At 41.3% G+C, this 16242-nt stretch overlaps 1 protein-coding gene across 2 annotated transcripts in view; it reads right to left on the bottom strand.

Moving 5' to 3' along the window:
* Nucleotides 1-16242, bottom strand: part of ALG12 (ALG12 alpha-1,6-mannosyltransferase) — a 21502-nt gene continuing 5260 nt past the window's right edge. For both annotated transcript variants that reach the window (XM_024215675.1, XM_024215667.1), the window contains exons 2-10: nt 12875-13080; nt 12573-12705; nt 11469-11642; nt 9458-9652; nt 8182-8285; nt 6775-6998; nt 5153-5322; nt 4881-4956; nt 1-760 (exon numbers count right to left, since the gene is read on the bottom strand). In XM_024215675.1, coding sequence (XP_024071443.1) covers nt 523-760; nt 4881-4956; nt 5153-5322; nt 6775-6998; nt 8182-8285; nt 9458-9652; nt 11469-11642; nt 12573-12705; nt 12875-13036 — 1476 coding nt within the window. In that variant the 5' untranslated portion in view covers nt 13037-13080 and the 3' untranslated portion in view covers nt 1-522. The remainder of the gene's footprint in view (nt 761-4880; nt 4957-5152; nt 5323-6774; nt 6999-8181; nt 8286-9457; nt 9653-11468; nt 11643-12572; nt 12706-12874; nt 13081-16242) is intronic.

Raw genomic sequence — 16242 nt, forward strand, 5'->3', positions numbered from 1 at the left:
ACTTTAATTATTTAACAGTTTACAAGGCACAATTATGTATAGTGACAAAGCTCCAATGAATGTGGCTTTGCTATAATACAAAATGAGATTATTAAAATTTCACATAGCAATTTAGTGGGAAACATCACTATTTATACAGTAGAACCATCAAGCACATCTGTAATGCCCAAGGATTAAATACCACAGAATAGCATATGCCTGCTCCATTATATCTTTCATACCAGGCATTTAAAAACATGTATATATTGCATTGGTAATCAGGCCCAAACTAAATCAAATCAATTTATTTAATAATGCTGACCTTGAAGATACATACAATATACAGCTCAATCATGATGTGGATTGAATTTACATAACGTTGGAAAGCTTTCTGTAATTTATGTAAGAAGCAGAGGTTTAGGTAAATAATCAATACAAAGATTGTATTTTTTCCACAGCTGCTGAATTGCGTTGTTAGAAAGGCAAACTGCAGTTATTGTGGAGATTATCAAGCCATCAGTGAAGTTATGTCAAAAAACTTCTTTATAGTCGAGAAGAGCTAGCAAGCTTTTCTAACAGTATTAATTTTGGTTTTAAGTTTAAAGTAAAAGGAGGTAGTGCGGTAAGGTTCAACCCAATTCTACTGATGCCTGATACATGTGCAAGTGGCCGATGGGTCGTCTTGTAATGAGATATTTGAATGGGATCCATTTCCATTAGAATGTGTGTATAAGACAACATCAACTGGTCCCCAGGTTTAACATCTTCCCTTTTGTCATACCTGTAAGGAGTATGCAGTGGATTTATTTGCATTCTTTTCAGAACATACTAAACTTCTGCTAGTTATCTGCATAGACATGTACTATCAAAAACAACATAAAAGGAACAAAAAGATTCTCAGTCTAATTCTCATTATGCTTCATTATGTGAGCCACAGAAATAAGTGCTAATGTTTAAAGGAAGTCAAACATTGCATTAGCAACTCTTCCTGCTGCTACTAGGGTAGTCCATAGAGATCTATGAGCTGCTCATAGTATATTTCCTCTCTGCCCCTCTATTTGAAAGCTGTGGAGAAAAGGTTTACAGTGAGGCTTGTGATTTGCAGGGGAGGGGGAGTGGGCTAGCTTTCATTAGGGTCTGACTTATTTCTGGGAGAACTGGGATAGGCTGCAGAAGGGGCACTCTCCCATTGCTGGCAGGCAGTTGCAGTGGGGGCCCCACATCATGATGGTGCTGAATCATCTCCCCCCTGATAAAACGAGGAAGAATTGCCTACAGGTTAGGGCTCTAGTGTAGGACTTGGGAGTCCCTGGGTTCCATTCCCTGCTCTGCCACAGGCTTCCTGTGTGACCATGGGGCCAGAGTTACAAAGGCATTTAGGTGCCTGAAGATGCAGATTGGTACTTGGCATGATTTACAGAAATGCCTATGCATGCATGTGAAGCGCCTAACCTGCTGAGGTACTTATGTAAATTATACTAGGGCCCAGATCTTCAAAGACATTTAGATACCTAACTCTCAGTGAAATCAACAGGAGTTAGGTACCTAAATACCTTTGAGGATCTAGGCCTCATTGCCTATCTGCATCTTTAGACACCTAAATATCTGGCCACTTGTTGCTTCATTCCTCAGTTCCCCATCTGTAAAATGGAGATGACAGCCCAAGCACACAGGGCTGTTGGGAAGATAAATACGTTAAAGGAGGATAGATAGAAACATAGCATGCCCATGAAAATATAATAGCCCTAAGGGAATGCTATTTTCTTAAGTAAATGATTCAGGTTAAATCATAGCCTTCACGAGACTGTGTACCATGATGCATTAGGTTCCACATAGTGGGAAGATAAGAAATATTTATATTTTCACATTATATGTGTATCTTTTCCATTGTACATAAATGATTCATAAAGATAAATCTTTTAGCTAATTTCTAAAGTTATGTTTAAGTTATCAATTTGCTTCCCTTGTGTAATTAGAGTTCCCACTTCTACACCTTGCAACAGTGCAGCAAGGAAGAGGGAATGAACAAACTTCCTTATGTGTCAACTTGTATGTCCACCAATCCATCTAAGTTGTTTCTTCCCTGGTGGGATCTGAAGGTTACTCTAAAGTTGCCAGTTGTGGATTAGCAAGAGGAAGGGCCGTAATTCCAGAATGAAAGTTTCCAAAACTCTAACACTAAAACTCAGCTCTGATCAATCTGTCTAACTTATTTTTGACATGAAATAATCAGCCTCATCTTTGCTGAGGCTGAATCAAATTAATGAGCATTGAGCTGATGAGAAAAACTTACAGGAAATACATTTGTCCTCTAGCAACTGCTTGTCCCTCAGTATTCACCTCTGAGATGCAACTCTCAGTGATGGAGAAGTCAAGAGGGGCAAGGATAACAAAAGTTAATAGAAACAGAACCTTCATTCCAGCAAAATCTCATTAAGAACGCTAATTTCAAAGATGATGCCACAGCATGAAGCACATTCTGTAGAATCCCAAGAAGCCTGTAAATATACTGTGTAATGGTACATTAATGTATGCAAACTACATATTTATCATCTCTCCTAAGAAACCACCTTTCAGGGACTAGGCAGTTTAAGGACTATCAGATCTAGCTACCTTTTGAGATGGGACATCTGGTGGAGAGAACATGACATCTGGCCAAGAGCCTTGCCAATTCCAATCCCATAGTCTCTCTCTGGGCTAGTAAAAGAGCTATCATTATGATGCAAGCTTTCCTGAATATTATTTTAAAATAATACCTTATGCTCATACAGCACCTTTCATCCTGTTTCAAAGAGTTCATGCTAATGGAGGAAAGGCAAACAAGATTATAGACCCATCCAGTGTTAGAATCTCCATAAAGTTTCTTTCAGTCTCTCTTTGAAGGCAGATAATGGAATTCCTGCATTTGTCTTGAGGCAAATAGAATATCTGGGCATGCCACTTCAAAACACTGCTAGTTATACACTGCAGTTATCCTGATGAATCATCAGTCTGCTTAGCCACTCTATCCATAAATGTGATTATCCTTTTATGTCTACAGTCTGTGAAGACAGTAAATTATTTTCTACCCATCTGAAGGGCTCTTGCTTCCTCGTGCCAGTGGGAAGGTCTGGAGCTACCCTGATTCTTTGCATTATTGTGCTGTGTGATGAGAACCTGGTGCCAGTGTGTATGGTGGTCAGCTGCTGTTTATCCCTGACCTCTCCTGTGTTGATCCTTATGATGAATCAGCCTTTCCTTGAGGCACCTTTCTGATGAGCAAAGTGAGGGACAAACTGCCCCTCCATATGAGGCTGCAACATCTGTCAGAGTGACAAAATGCTATTACTTTTTTTCCCCCATCACATTATGGCCTCACATTCTATGCTGCACCACCAATGGGAAGCAAAAACTGGTTAAAATTCATCAAAATTAGGCATCATATACAGAAAACGTAAAATAGTCCAGTCCAATAGTTCAGTAAAGTAGCTTGCTGAATAAACAAGAATTGGGGTACTCTAGTTACCATATCTGTCCTACCACATGGGGGGAACATTGTACAATTATTTCTGATAACTCATGATTTAGAGCTTCCTCCAGATCCCAACATGTGAAGAGCAGTCCAACATGAGAGTTGAACAGCAGTGAGGAAATGTCCCCTTTAACATATTCAGTATTGTCATTAGATTGAGGAAAAAGTAGCAACAATAAGTGGTGCCAAACTGGCTAACTTCTGCACTCCTGTCAAAAGCTAATTGCTTCTTCCTTCTCATTTTCCCTCCTCCCTGACCAAAAATCATGAGTTCTCAGGTCACCCCAAGAACTAAATTACAACTTTTTTTTTTTTTTTTTTAATATATAATGCCTAGCACTATGGGGTCCTTGTACATAACATGGGCTCCTAGGCATTACAGTAACACAAATAACAATAAGTCTGATCCTGAAAATCATGACCTGGGCCAAGTAGAAATCCCCAGGCACAAGTAATTTGGGAATTATCTTAAATTCAGACCAAATTCTGCTTCTATCAATGGGAGTTTTTCTATTGCCTTGAATAGTTATAAGATCAAGTCCTTTGCACACCTTTTGCTGATATCTTTTGACTAAGCTTCCATTTTAAAATAAATGACCTAGACCATGATTGTGGAGATCACCTTGAGAATTGAAAGTGCACTGTAGTCTTTTTTAGCCTGCATGCTGAGAAACTGGAACACTGGTATCCGGAGATACTAACTTCCCATATTCATCTTAATAGTGGGCCCCTTAAATGCCAAAATTGTTAACCACTTCATTCCTGATGATCTGACCCAAATCACTCAGTAGATGCCCTCATCCATGGGCATGACTGTTGTGTTTGATATTCTATATGATGGAAAGGATATTCCACATAACTAAGGCTATATTTGAACATGCGAATACCGGAACATTTTGTTACATTTTTTCAATTTAAGATATTTGCCACTGTCCTTAAAAATCAGGATAAATGGTTATTTACACTCTACTGCCATCAGCTGAAAAGTGATAGACTACCACAACGTGTTTTGCAAGATCCAGTGAAGTAAAGAAGGATTTTGAGGGTTATCTAGGACACATTTTTATCCAGTCACCCCAAAGGTAGTTGAGTTTAATAAGCTAAGAGATTTTTTGATTTTCCCTCTTGTGTCTTTAAATTATCTCTGGTACTTAAACAATAAATGGGCCAAGAAAAACAGAAAATAAAAAGCTTCACAGACGCTCCATGTTTGGTGGAGAATTCCTACAGACTTTACCAAAATTCCCTGAAGATTTGGATTGTCCCTGATTATAACTTAACACATACACTGTGTAAGAATCAGTGCCCATCAGGTTTGCCAGCATGCATGCACACAAGAAGGAAAAACAATGTTTACTGTCTTGACAAAAACCCCTTGCTCATGACATACCTCCAATTCGAGTTGACTTCCAAAAATCGAGAAATTCCAGTCTGTGCAGCAGCCACATCAATATGGACAGAGACATCTACAACAAAAACAATACTATTTCAAAATGCTTGTAACTACAGTATACCTCTAAGTGACTAATTAGCTAAATAAAGATGCATGTAAATATTCCAAAATAAACAATATCTAATGTATTTATGAGAAATGTATAGCAAAGAGTCCTCAAAACTGAAGTTAGATGAACACTGCTTTACATTCGAACCAACTTTACATACCTGCTGTTGAAGGCACCAACTCATGTAATTTCTGTATTGCAACTCCTCCAGGGTAGTTGAAATGTGAAACATATAATGATGTTCCTGAATAAGCAGCATTAATAAGGAGATGTGTCATAACCAACAGCGATCCTAGTTTATATAGCCAGGATTTTTTGTAGTTATGCAAACTGTGAAGGGGTAAAAAAACCAGAATGAAAATTAGCTGTTGATCATGCGTTTACATTTTGTAAGTACTGTAGTTATTGGGGCAGAACATTTTAAAAATAAAAAGTTTCACTGTTGGACAAAAGCAAGAGTGAGGATGCCTGAAAGTTCTATTATATTAATGAAAAAATTATAACACTGCATTTCTTTCCCCCAATTCTAAAGGAATTATTTTTAATGACAAATTAATAGTTACAATTACAACGAATAATAAAATATTCAGAATATAACCCTTTAACACTTCTGAGTTTTTAACCTTTAGCTATAGAAATAAATATACAATTCTCCAAAGCACTTTGGAATTTCACTTTAATTTGTTTATCTAAACAACTAAATTCAGTTCTTTAAGATAAACACTATAGTTAAATGTTAGCACTAAGTAGTCTCCTGAGTAAGGTAATAAACAGTACAGCTATACAGTGCTCCCTTTCTCTTGTGGGTGAAATTAACTGAATTATAACACTATGCTGGGGGTACAACCTGCTGCAGATATCTACTTATAACTTTCATTAACTGGAGTCACACGTTCATCAAGGAGAACAAAAACCTATATTTATACAGCATATAAAATAAGATTTCTAATAAATCATTTTAATGATGGTCAGACAATAGCTATCCCATTTTATTTATAGTGTTGTAACAGTTCCGGCCTTAACTGATGACTTATTTAATAAATGATATTTTAACTATCTGGTTACAAGGCTAGGACTATGGGCCAAATTCTGGAACTGTAACAAAAGCTTTCCCAAACAGGTTCACATATGTATTGCAAAGAGAGTGCTAAACCAGGGGTTCTCAATCTTTTTTCATTTGCGGACCTCTGCAAATTTTCGAATGGAGGTGCAGACCAGTTTGGAAATTTTGAATGGAGGCGTGGACATCTTTGGAGATCTACTGCCTGTTGAATTCTATCAGTTTTCAGTCCAAGTCTTTTGCAGACCCCTTAAACATAGTCCAACAACAGGTTGAGAACCACTGTGCTAAACTACTTCCATTTTCTGGCTGGCAGCTAGCAATCCAAAGCCCAGCCCTGCCCCCCATCTTACTCCTGCTGGGTGCCCAAATAACATGTTCCTGGGGCATTGCTAGGTTAGAAGAAGGATGCTCATAAAAGAGTGGCCCATGCCCCATAGTCCAATCCTAGAGCACCCCACTGTGGCTCTTGCTAGGGAGAACCTTCAGAGCTTTGTGCTGAGCTAGTATAAGGCAGCCAACTTCCAACCTGTGCTGCCACTGCTGGCCACAACAATTCAGGTACAGAATCTGGCCCTATCACATGCCCTCCTTTGGCTAGCACATTACATTTAATCTCCCTTTCTCCTCTAAGTGACAAAAGAACTGACCAGCATCTTGTAAGCTACTAACAAGTTTTGAACTGAGAATAATCTTTTCAAGAAGCATTACTCTGAACTTACATTCGTGTGCAGCCTTTGGCAGCCACTATGTTGAAGATGGGGAAAGTGTATATGATAAACCGCAGCTCTTTATGTGGGAGAAAGGAATACAAAAAAATAAAACCCAGCGTTGGTAGAATTAATACCCGAGTCCTTTTGTCTGCTGCACCTAGAGGCACAAATATAATGCTGCATCCCAAAGCACGAGGCAGGGCTGAATAGAAATACCACAAGAAGGGAGAAGTCTTTAAGATGAAAAGGGAGTTAAGGATGTTATTGTTATCAGCAAATGTCTGGGTTAAAATAACTTTATCCTTTCAGATATTATGCCAAACTTTTGCAAGTATGCAATAAATTTATTTAGTTTACAGCTATCACATTGTTCCAAATTATTTCAAAGTAATTTGAAAACATCTTTTTTCTTTTTTTTTTTTTAATGCTCCTGCACTTTACAGCTTCCCTTCTCCCCCACCCTTTGTACTCAGCTGCCCTTGCAATTGCAGTCAGTGACCCACTGGTCTTTTCCCACTCTCTTCCTATTGCAAACGCTGTGCTGGGAATGTTAAACAGTTAGACAATGAGAAGTGGGTAGCAAGTCAAACTGTTGCCGGAAAGGGAGCTGGATTCAAGGGGATAGAGAGATAAAATGCACTCCCATGAAAAGCCCTCTTCTCTTTTCAAGGTTAGAGGCAATGAGGTAAGAGAGGAGGAGTCAAGGAGTGATTTTCAAATCAGGCCCTTAGCAGTAAATACAAAAAGGAAAGGGCAAATTGTAGAAGTTTTGTAAAGGAATAACTGCCTGAAGTGGTGGTGAGTTAATATGACACCAAGGCCGTGACTACATAGGAAAAGTTGTACCCTTAAAATATATATATATATCAGGGTTGTTCCACTGGTGCTACCAGCAGCAGAAGCTACAGCATAGACAGGATTCAGATGTTTTTGCAACTGGATCACCTAACCCTACTCTTAGTCGCTGCCTGTATTACAGCTGCAACCGCTGTTGCCACCACTGCACTGGCGGGGAATGATGGGTTCTGTTTTTGCCAGTGTAGATGCAGCCCAAGGCCTAGGTGACGGGGAGGACAGTGGAATTCACAACCAAGAGGGAGAGAAGAGGGAAAAATAAGGCAGTGAAGAGATTGAAGGACAATGCAGGACTGCACAAAGAGCTTGATCCTGTGCCCATGGAAGTCAATGAAAAAGCTTTCTTTGACTTTAATGGGGCAGGAGCAGGCACCAAGAGGAGGACAGGAGAGAGGTATGTCTTGGAATTGGACCCCACAAGGTAAATTTCAACTGAATTCTGTCATTGATGCCAAACATTTCAATCATTCACAGCTGAGTCCCATGAATAAATCAATACAAATATTTAGTTTAGCTGACATAAGGCCATGTCTTTATTTTCTATATATACTTAAAGGATACTCCCCAGTTTGAACTTTTATTTAAAACTATATTATACCAAAGCACTTTCCCCTCTGGCCATAGAAGCTGCCTCCAAAACACAGAGTCCACAGCAACTGTTAGTCCTAGAAGAAGAAAAAAATATCTTAGACTGCGGAGCTCATCCAAGCTGAACATTTGCCTAAGAGATGAACATAGACTGGGATACCCTATGAGCCTGATCTAATGCCAATCAAAACCACTGGGAGCCAGGTCAGACTCTGAGTCTTGTGCTGACATAGAAATGTGACAGGTGGTTGCACAGTTTGCATTTCATTGTAGAAATCACAGGCACAATTAGAGAGAGACTCATACTGTGCTCTTCCTCTATGTCCAGTGTGAACAATAGTCTGGACTGTGGGTCAGGAAGGATGTGGAGCAGGGAGTGGCTTCTCTCTGTAGCATCCTCCATCTCACAGTGCCATTAGGTAATGCAGAGTAAGTGAATGCTGATGTGCTCAGAATTATCTTACACTGTTTCTCCTCTCCATGCTGTAACACCCTCCCCGCTGCCCCTAAAATGGCAGTGTATTGATGCAACCAACATCAGGCAGACTCTGAGAGCATGCTTTTTAAGAGAGCCATGTTGCCATGAGGAGGCTCAATAATCTACCTACATATGCTCCAGCCCTCCACAGATGGCTTGAGACCTAGGCGATTTCACAGTCTTTCAGCAGTGACCAACACCTAATCTATTCAAATTAAAGAAATGAAATAATAAAGGATGGGAACATACCATGTACCAGGCAACTCAACTATCCCTAGAACCTGATTTGTGTAAGCCTCCCTCCTTCCGTCTTCCTCAATATCATCTTGTGTCACATCACATTACATCTCATTCCCGGTCTGAGCTTGTTACGGGTGGTAGATTTCAGGCCATTTGATGGTAATGATGGCCAACCCCCCTGACCGTTGTGAGTGGGAAACTCCATCTCACCTTACCATAACAGCGCACTCTAGGAAACTTCACAAGTTGAAACGTGCAGCATTTTCTGGCCACTACATTAGTTCCTTTTGTTTAGGAGACAATATGGTCCTAAGATTTTTTGATAAATATCATGCATTTCTCCCAGAGTAAAATTTCACCAGTTTAATGAATACATTAGCTTTCTTGTGGTGAAAATAGAGGGAATTTATTCTTAACTTTCACTTTCTATTAAGTAAGTTTTACTGCATGCATATTTTTAAATAAAAGAAGACCTTAGAAAAAAGAGGAAATATTAGATATTAATTTAAATGAAAAAAAATTAGCACTTACCCAACCAAACAACGCCAGCAGCAACAGCATGGGAAAGCATCTTTAAAATGGAGATTCTTTTACTTAGTAATGTCACCAGAAGCATGAGGCCTAAGAAGATACAGAGCTCTGATCTAAAAACAATAATTGCCAGTGCTGAGAACCAAATAAATGGTCCGTGTTTTTGCTGTATCCAAGATGTAAGTGCTAAGAGAACTGTAAAAAGATATAAAAACACTATATTAACCACTGGACATCTTTAAGGTTTTTTTAATTCAAGTATTTCCTCCCATTTTGGGTCCTATTCAGTATTCCTACTGCAGCAAAGCTTTCACTGAAGCCAGAGAAAGGTATTCAGAATGGGGCCCTTTGTAAAGTACTCTAGTGTGATGCACTAGCTAACTAGGAACGGATGTATCACAAAGGAAGGAGTCTGGAATCCCTCCCCAGAGAGTATATTTAACGAGTGACATGAACAACTCTACTCGTGACAGGGTACTGAAAGCTTTTCTGAATCTAAGTGGTATGGTAATTACTATTATAATTTATTCAGTGACAGCTAGTATGCTTGTTATTCTCATGACCTATGCATACCTTGCATTAATGCTAATGGCACTCAAATCCAAGCATCAAGAAGAAAATGCACCCTGCGTCTCCTAAGAACAAGGAAATATGAATACATTTGGGTGGCTAGTTGCACATGTCACATCTCTATACACTATGGGTTCTCTACTTTTTTCATAGTGCAGGCCACATCCTAACAAAGATCATATTGCGGACCAGTCATGATCACAAAGCATCCACGTGGCAATTACAGCAATTGCTTATATGAAAGACTAATAGTAGAAAAGTATTTTAGGAGTCTCAGCACCTTGTACAGTGCTTTGAAAAGGTTATTGCTGTACAGAAGTCACCTGATGATTCAATGTGTTTTTATTCTGTTCTATATAGGTTCTTATACTGCCCTCATCTGAGCACCTTCCAGTAGTGCATTAAGTGACACGACTAATATCTGCCACATGTGTCTGGTTGTTTCTCCCATCCTCTCTCCAGAGGGAGAATTGTGTGTGCAGTGGAATCTTCTGGTTTGGGGGATTTTTTATTTTTCAAATGCATTTAGATCAAGTCAAAGAAGAGCATATTGCACTTGGGGAGGGAAGTGCTGAGGTTTCTGATGGTCCTTATTTCGGAAGGGAGTTCATTGCATAGTCTTGGACTGGCCCCTGAGGTAGCTCTGTCTCCTGCACAGACTAGCTTTACCTTTATTACAGATTATTAAACTGCAAGAATGTCCAGAGGCTGTGCAATGGCCGCATGTTTTATAAATAAAATAAATGTAGTCAAATCTCTACTTAATCAAAGTCACTTGGTAAACTCCCTATATATTTAAATACAACTTCAGTTTAACAAATTATTTTAACACATATGCTATAAAACATACAACCACAGTTCTCCAGATTCCTTGCCACACAGTCCAGCCATCAAGCATATATACATTAACTTGGTCTGACTGCATTAATTTGTCCATATGCCAGGAGCCAACCTGTGGCTCCGGAGCCACCTGTGGCTCTTCAGAAGTTAATATACGGCTCCTTGTATAGGCACCGACTCCGGGACTGGAGCTACAGGCGCCAACTTTCCAGTGTGCCAGGGGCTGCTTTCTGCTCAATCCCTGGCTCTGCTCTGCCCCCTCTCCACCCTTTCCCACCACCTCCTCTGAGCCTGCCGAGCCCTCGCTCCTCCTCCTCCCCCCCCCAGAGCCTCCTGCACACCATGAAACAGCTGATCAGGAGGTGCGGGGAGGGAGGGGAAGGCGCTGATTGGCGGGGCTGGCGGTGGGTGGGAGGCACTGGGAGCGGGGATAGCTGATGGGGGGCTGCTGACGTATTACTGTGGCTCTTTGGCAATGTACATTGGTAAATTCTGGCTCCTTCTCAGGCTCAGGTTGGCCACCCCTGCCATATGCATTCACAATCAATAATAATAGAAATAATTTCAAAATATAAATGACATCCTCAAAATAAATGCTTACCAACAGGAAGTGCGAACATATTGGGAAGTGTTCGAGTGCAATAAAACATTAGATGAAACTGCGTAACAGTTATTAGACAGAAGATCGTTGATACTGTTGATCCAAACTGCTTTCTAACTTCTTTCTTTAATTTCCATAGTGCATAAATCACACTAAGCCCCAGACTTCCTCGGACTTTTGTGAGGAAAAAAAAAGTATAGATAAGAAAGCAATGTCAGGTTGCTTATTGATGGAGGCAACAACAAAGAGGAATGTTAAGAAATATTAAATTACTATTGCACAAATACAAAGAATATTGTAAGTAGTGCAATATTTAAAAGATGGGGTAAGGAGTGTATAAAGAAACAGGCAAATTATGTTACAATACAATATTTTAGATCAGACTTAAAAGAAAAAAGTATCCAAGGTAGTGTTTCCAATGCAATCCATCCTTGTTTGATTGTGACTCAGTATCGAAGGGGTTGAGTTCTGTGAATGATGTTACATGGGGTGGTGTAGCAGGGTGGTCTGCCCCTTTAAGGGCCTGCGGAGCCAGGGAGCAGCAAGCCCTGGCCAAAGGAGAAGCCCAGAAGACAGGTGCTGGGAGTGACCAAATCCAACTAAGCAGCAGCCAATGATTGGCGCTGATTCCCAGCAGGAAGATATAAGTGAGGACCCAGCTCATTCAGAGAAGGAGGACCAAGAGAGACAAACACTTCCCTGGTCCCCAGCTCCCAGGGTGTGGCTGACTGTCTAGCAGGTAGACAGACCCACCAGACTACCGGTAGATGCTGGTATGTCTAAATAAAACACAATATATGCAGAAAATCTTGGAAGTGAATTCTGAATTCCCTTCCCCCATTCCCTCAGTTTTCTGTTAGAACTCTGTTACTTTAATATAACTTTCTTTGTGTTGTTTACCTGGTCCAAAAAGGATGGTGGAACCTTTAAGTTAGCATTAAGTTAAACAACTTCAGTCTTGCAAGTTCACTTATAAAATAAATATACTACCATATTCTCTAGCATTGATCAAAAACACTATATCTTACAACAGTGTTACAGACCAGTACTGCAGAATACAGCACTGTACAAGATCTCCTTTCAGACCTGATTTAAGGTTCATACCTATCAGTTGGGAGTAAAACTTGGACATTTGCAACCTTGACAGCATGAATATAGCTGGGCTGGAAAGCGCAGCAATAAAGACTGGTCCAAGAAACGTTCTTGGGACAACTCCAGGAAATTCATGATGGTCGTACTGCAAAGAAAAGAAAGGCTCAGTAAGACAGGCAAGCTAGAAATAACATCTAAGAACAGATGATTGTAGCAGAACTAAATAAATAATGCTCTTATGCTTCATGTTGCATTTGTGCTGGTCAAGAAAGAGAGAGATGGTTATCTTGAACAGACCATAAATTCCTATTCACCTTCTCCAAGTCCAGTCTGTGGTACACAATGTCATGGATGGCTTGGAGGTTGAAACTCTCCTCCACTTTTGTAAATGGACAGACAGTTAAATGTGCAAAGGCCACAGCAATGATCAGCAACAGCAAGAGTGACTGTCCACCTGTACTCCTCTTGTCAGCCATGCTGGATGTGAAATCCACATATAGTCTGTTATCAGAGATCAAAGCTGACAAGGGGAAAAAATGAAATCATATTAACATCATGACAATGTGCCTACAAGGGGAAAAGGGGAGACTAATGCATTTTATTAAAATATAAAGGGAAAGACAATGCTACTGTACATGTAGCCTAGTGCATGACTAACAGATCAAATAATCAATCAGGTTTTCATATATACTAACAAAGTGGAGTATCTTGCCAAGAGTATACTCAGCCAGTGTTCCATGATTTGCATTGACTGCCTGAAGTTTAAGGTTTTGGCTTTGATCTATAAAGCCTTAATGTCTTATGCTCTGCCTTAAGAGACAACTTTTCTCCACATAGCATACTGCCACCACAAGCATAAAAGAGAAGGAGCTGGTGGCACAGTGTTTTCTGTGCGGGTCCCATATCTTTGTAATTTGCTCCTCCCTGTGGCGTGAAATAGCCTGACTTTAATGATTGCATGCAGTGTTGTTGTAGCCATGTTGGTCCTAGGATATTAGAGAGACAAGGTAAGTTAGGTTATATCTTTTATTGGACCAACTTCTGTTGGTGACAGAGACAAGCTTATTTCTGAGGCAGTTTCCGGAAAAACAGTTCAGATGTTTACAAGAACAAAATTAGGGCAAAACAATATATTTTCCCCATGTTTAAAAAATTCTTACAACTGAAGCTCATCCTGGTGCCAGGAATGTGCCTTTTGCTGTTCCCATGAAAATCCACTCAAATTTGCCCAAGTTATACAGCTCTGGAAATCATAATTCACCCATGCTCAGTTGGGGGATGTTAGAGCATGGTAGTTAAATTCTCTGCAGATTCTGTCTGCAGACATCATGTCCCGCTCCAACCCCCCTCCACCCCCCACATCTCCTACGTCAGGGATCAGCAACCTTTGGCATGCGGGCCGGGCCGGTTTGTTTACCTGCCGCGTCCACAGGTTCGGCCGATCGCGGCTCCCACTGGCCGCGGTTTGCCGCTCCAGGCCAATGGGGGCAGCGGGAAGCGGCGCAGGCTGAGGGATGTGCTGGCTGCCGCTTCCCACCACCTCCATTGGCCTGGAGTGGCGAACCGCAGCCAGTGGGAGCCACGATCGGCCGAACCTGCGGACGTGGCAGGTAAACAAACCGGCCCAGCCCGCTTGGGTGCTTACCCTGGCAAGTTGCGTGCCAAAGGTTGCCGATCCCTGTCCTACGTGCTGACTAGGCGGCACATGTTCCATCCCCACAGAGCAACTGAGGAATAGTGGCGTAGTGGAACTGGAATGCACCAGCATGGCGTTCTGGCTCTGCTACACCACTGTGCACCATCCCTTACAGAGTGGGGGCAGAGTTAGAGTAGCATGAGGCGTAAAGGATCAGGCTGGTACGGAGACACTGTAGTTTAGGACTACACCATTGCTGATGACACTCGGAATGTGAGTGCTGAGCAGAACTTTCTTTGTAATTGCTCCTGCTGACTGCCATGGGCCACTGTGGTGCCATACACTGGAACTGTGAGCAAGGAGTCCCTCTCTAATGTGCTCTCAATGCCCCCTGATAGCACCCAGGCAGTATAGAGGAGAGGGAGGTAACTTAACTGGAATGTAGAAGGGAGAAGAGCAGAGAGGGGAGACCAACACACCAGCCAAAAGGAAGACTGGGACAGGGACCAGACAGAACGAGGGGCAGAAATAGAAGGGATCAGAGGTATAATGGTCTGTAACTACTAGAACATGTACACTTGAGAACCTGGAATTGACCCCAGGATTCCTGAGTCTGACCATTCCTCTGCTGTCAGCAAATACCTGTGAAACCCACTGGCAAAGTGTGTGTCTCATCTCCCTCTACTGTTTGGCCCATAGAGAGAATGACAACCAATTATTGTGTTACCCCAGAGGTCTGTACTGTAAAACTAAAGGTTCCAACGCTGTTGATGATACATCCAGAAGTCAGTTTGGTTTTACACAAAAGAATTTTTTCTCCATTTTTCTTGGTTTGTAACTTTTGCCACTGCCATATATTAGCAACAATGCCATTCCGAAGCCCGGATAAAAGAGGAGGGTTCTGCAGTTAGGTTTGCTCCCCATTCAGGTAAAACCGTAATGCAACTGAAACAGTTCAGTCAAACCGAAATTTGAGAATGGTAGGTAAAGATGGAGGTCAAAACCCAAGTATGACAGTTATCAGCAAAAGCCAAAAGAAAGCTGAGATCTCAAGATACTGAATCCTGATAACCAAATCTGTAACCAGAATAGGCATGTGGAATGTATATACTTTGTATAGTACAGGAAAGCTGGCACAAGTTACACAAGAAATGAAGAAGTACCATCTGAACAATGAGACAAGATGGGCAGGGAGTGAAAAGATGGTGGCTGGGGCTACAATCTTATACTCAGGAAGATGAATGCATAAAGAGGTGTATGAATTATGCTGGATAACATCACAGTGAAGACCCTCTGGCTTGGGAGCCAGTGAACAACAGATTAACAACAGCTAGACTATAAATAAGACATGAGGAAGGCATCAGAGAGACCCTATGTGCAGGGCTAACCCCTCCCCCTGCCAATCCTGAATGGTAAGGAGGAGGCCATTAAAAAGGAGGAAACTGCAAGCAGCTGTGGGGCAAGATCATCTTGAGCAGGAAACAGCTGGAGCAACGCCTGAAGCCACAAGGGGAACTCCCATCCAGGAGATATCTACTCCCTAGTCTAGGAGGAGTACAGTGAACTCCCAGGGTAAGCCTGACAGAGTGACCCTGATTTCAGTAGCCCAGCCAGAATGATTTGTCAAAAACTGCTAAGCAGACTATCCTAAAGTAAGACGGTATTGTCTGCCTTTTTCCTTTTGAGTTGGGTCTATGAAGAAGATATTCTTGGGTGTACTGCTGAGACATTTAATTTTCCTTTTGATCCCCCATCAGAAGAAATTTAAGAAGGCCCACAAAGGGCGGGGTCCCTCTTTGCAAGGATTAGGAACCTGGAACCTGTGTATAAGCCACCCAGCATAGATAACTGGGCATCGCCAGGGTCTCCCACCATCTGCAAGCTGCAGCAAGTATCGGATGATATCCCTATTCGTGACATCAAGCTAATGATAGGCAACTTCAATGCACAAATCAGCAACACCTATACTGGATGGGAAGGAGTAATGGGCACAGCAGCAACAGGCATCCAAACTGATAATGGTGAACGACTCTTGAATCTCTGTGG

The sequence above is a fragment of the Terrapene carolina genome, unplaced genomic scaffold (genome assembly GCF_002925995.2).
Source record: "Terrapene carolina triunguis isolate 2854851 unplaced genomic scaffold, T_m_triunguis-2.0 Scaffold68, whole genome shotgun sequence".
NCBI lineage: Eukaryota > Metazoa > Chordata > Testudines > Emydidae > Terrapene > Terrapene triunguis.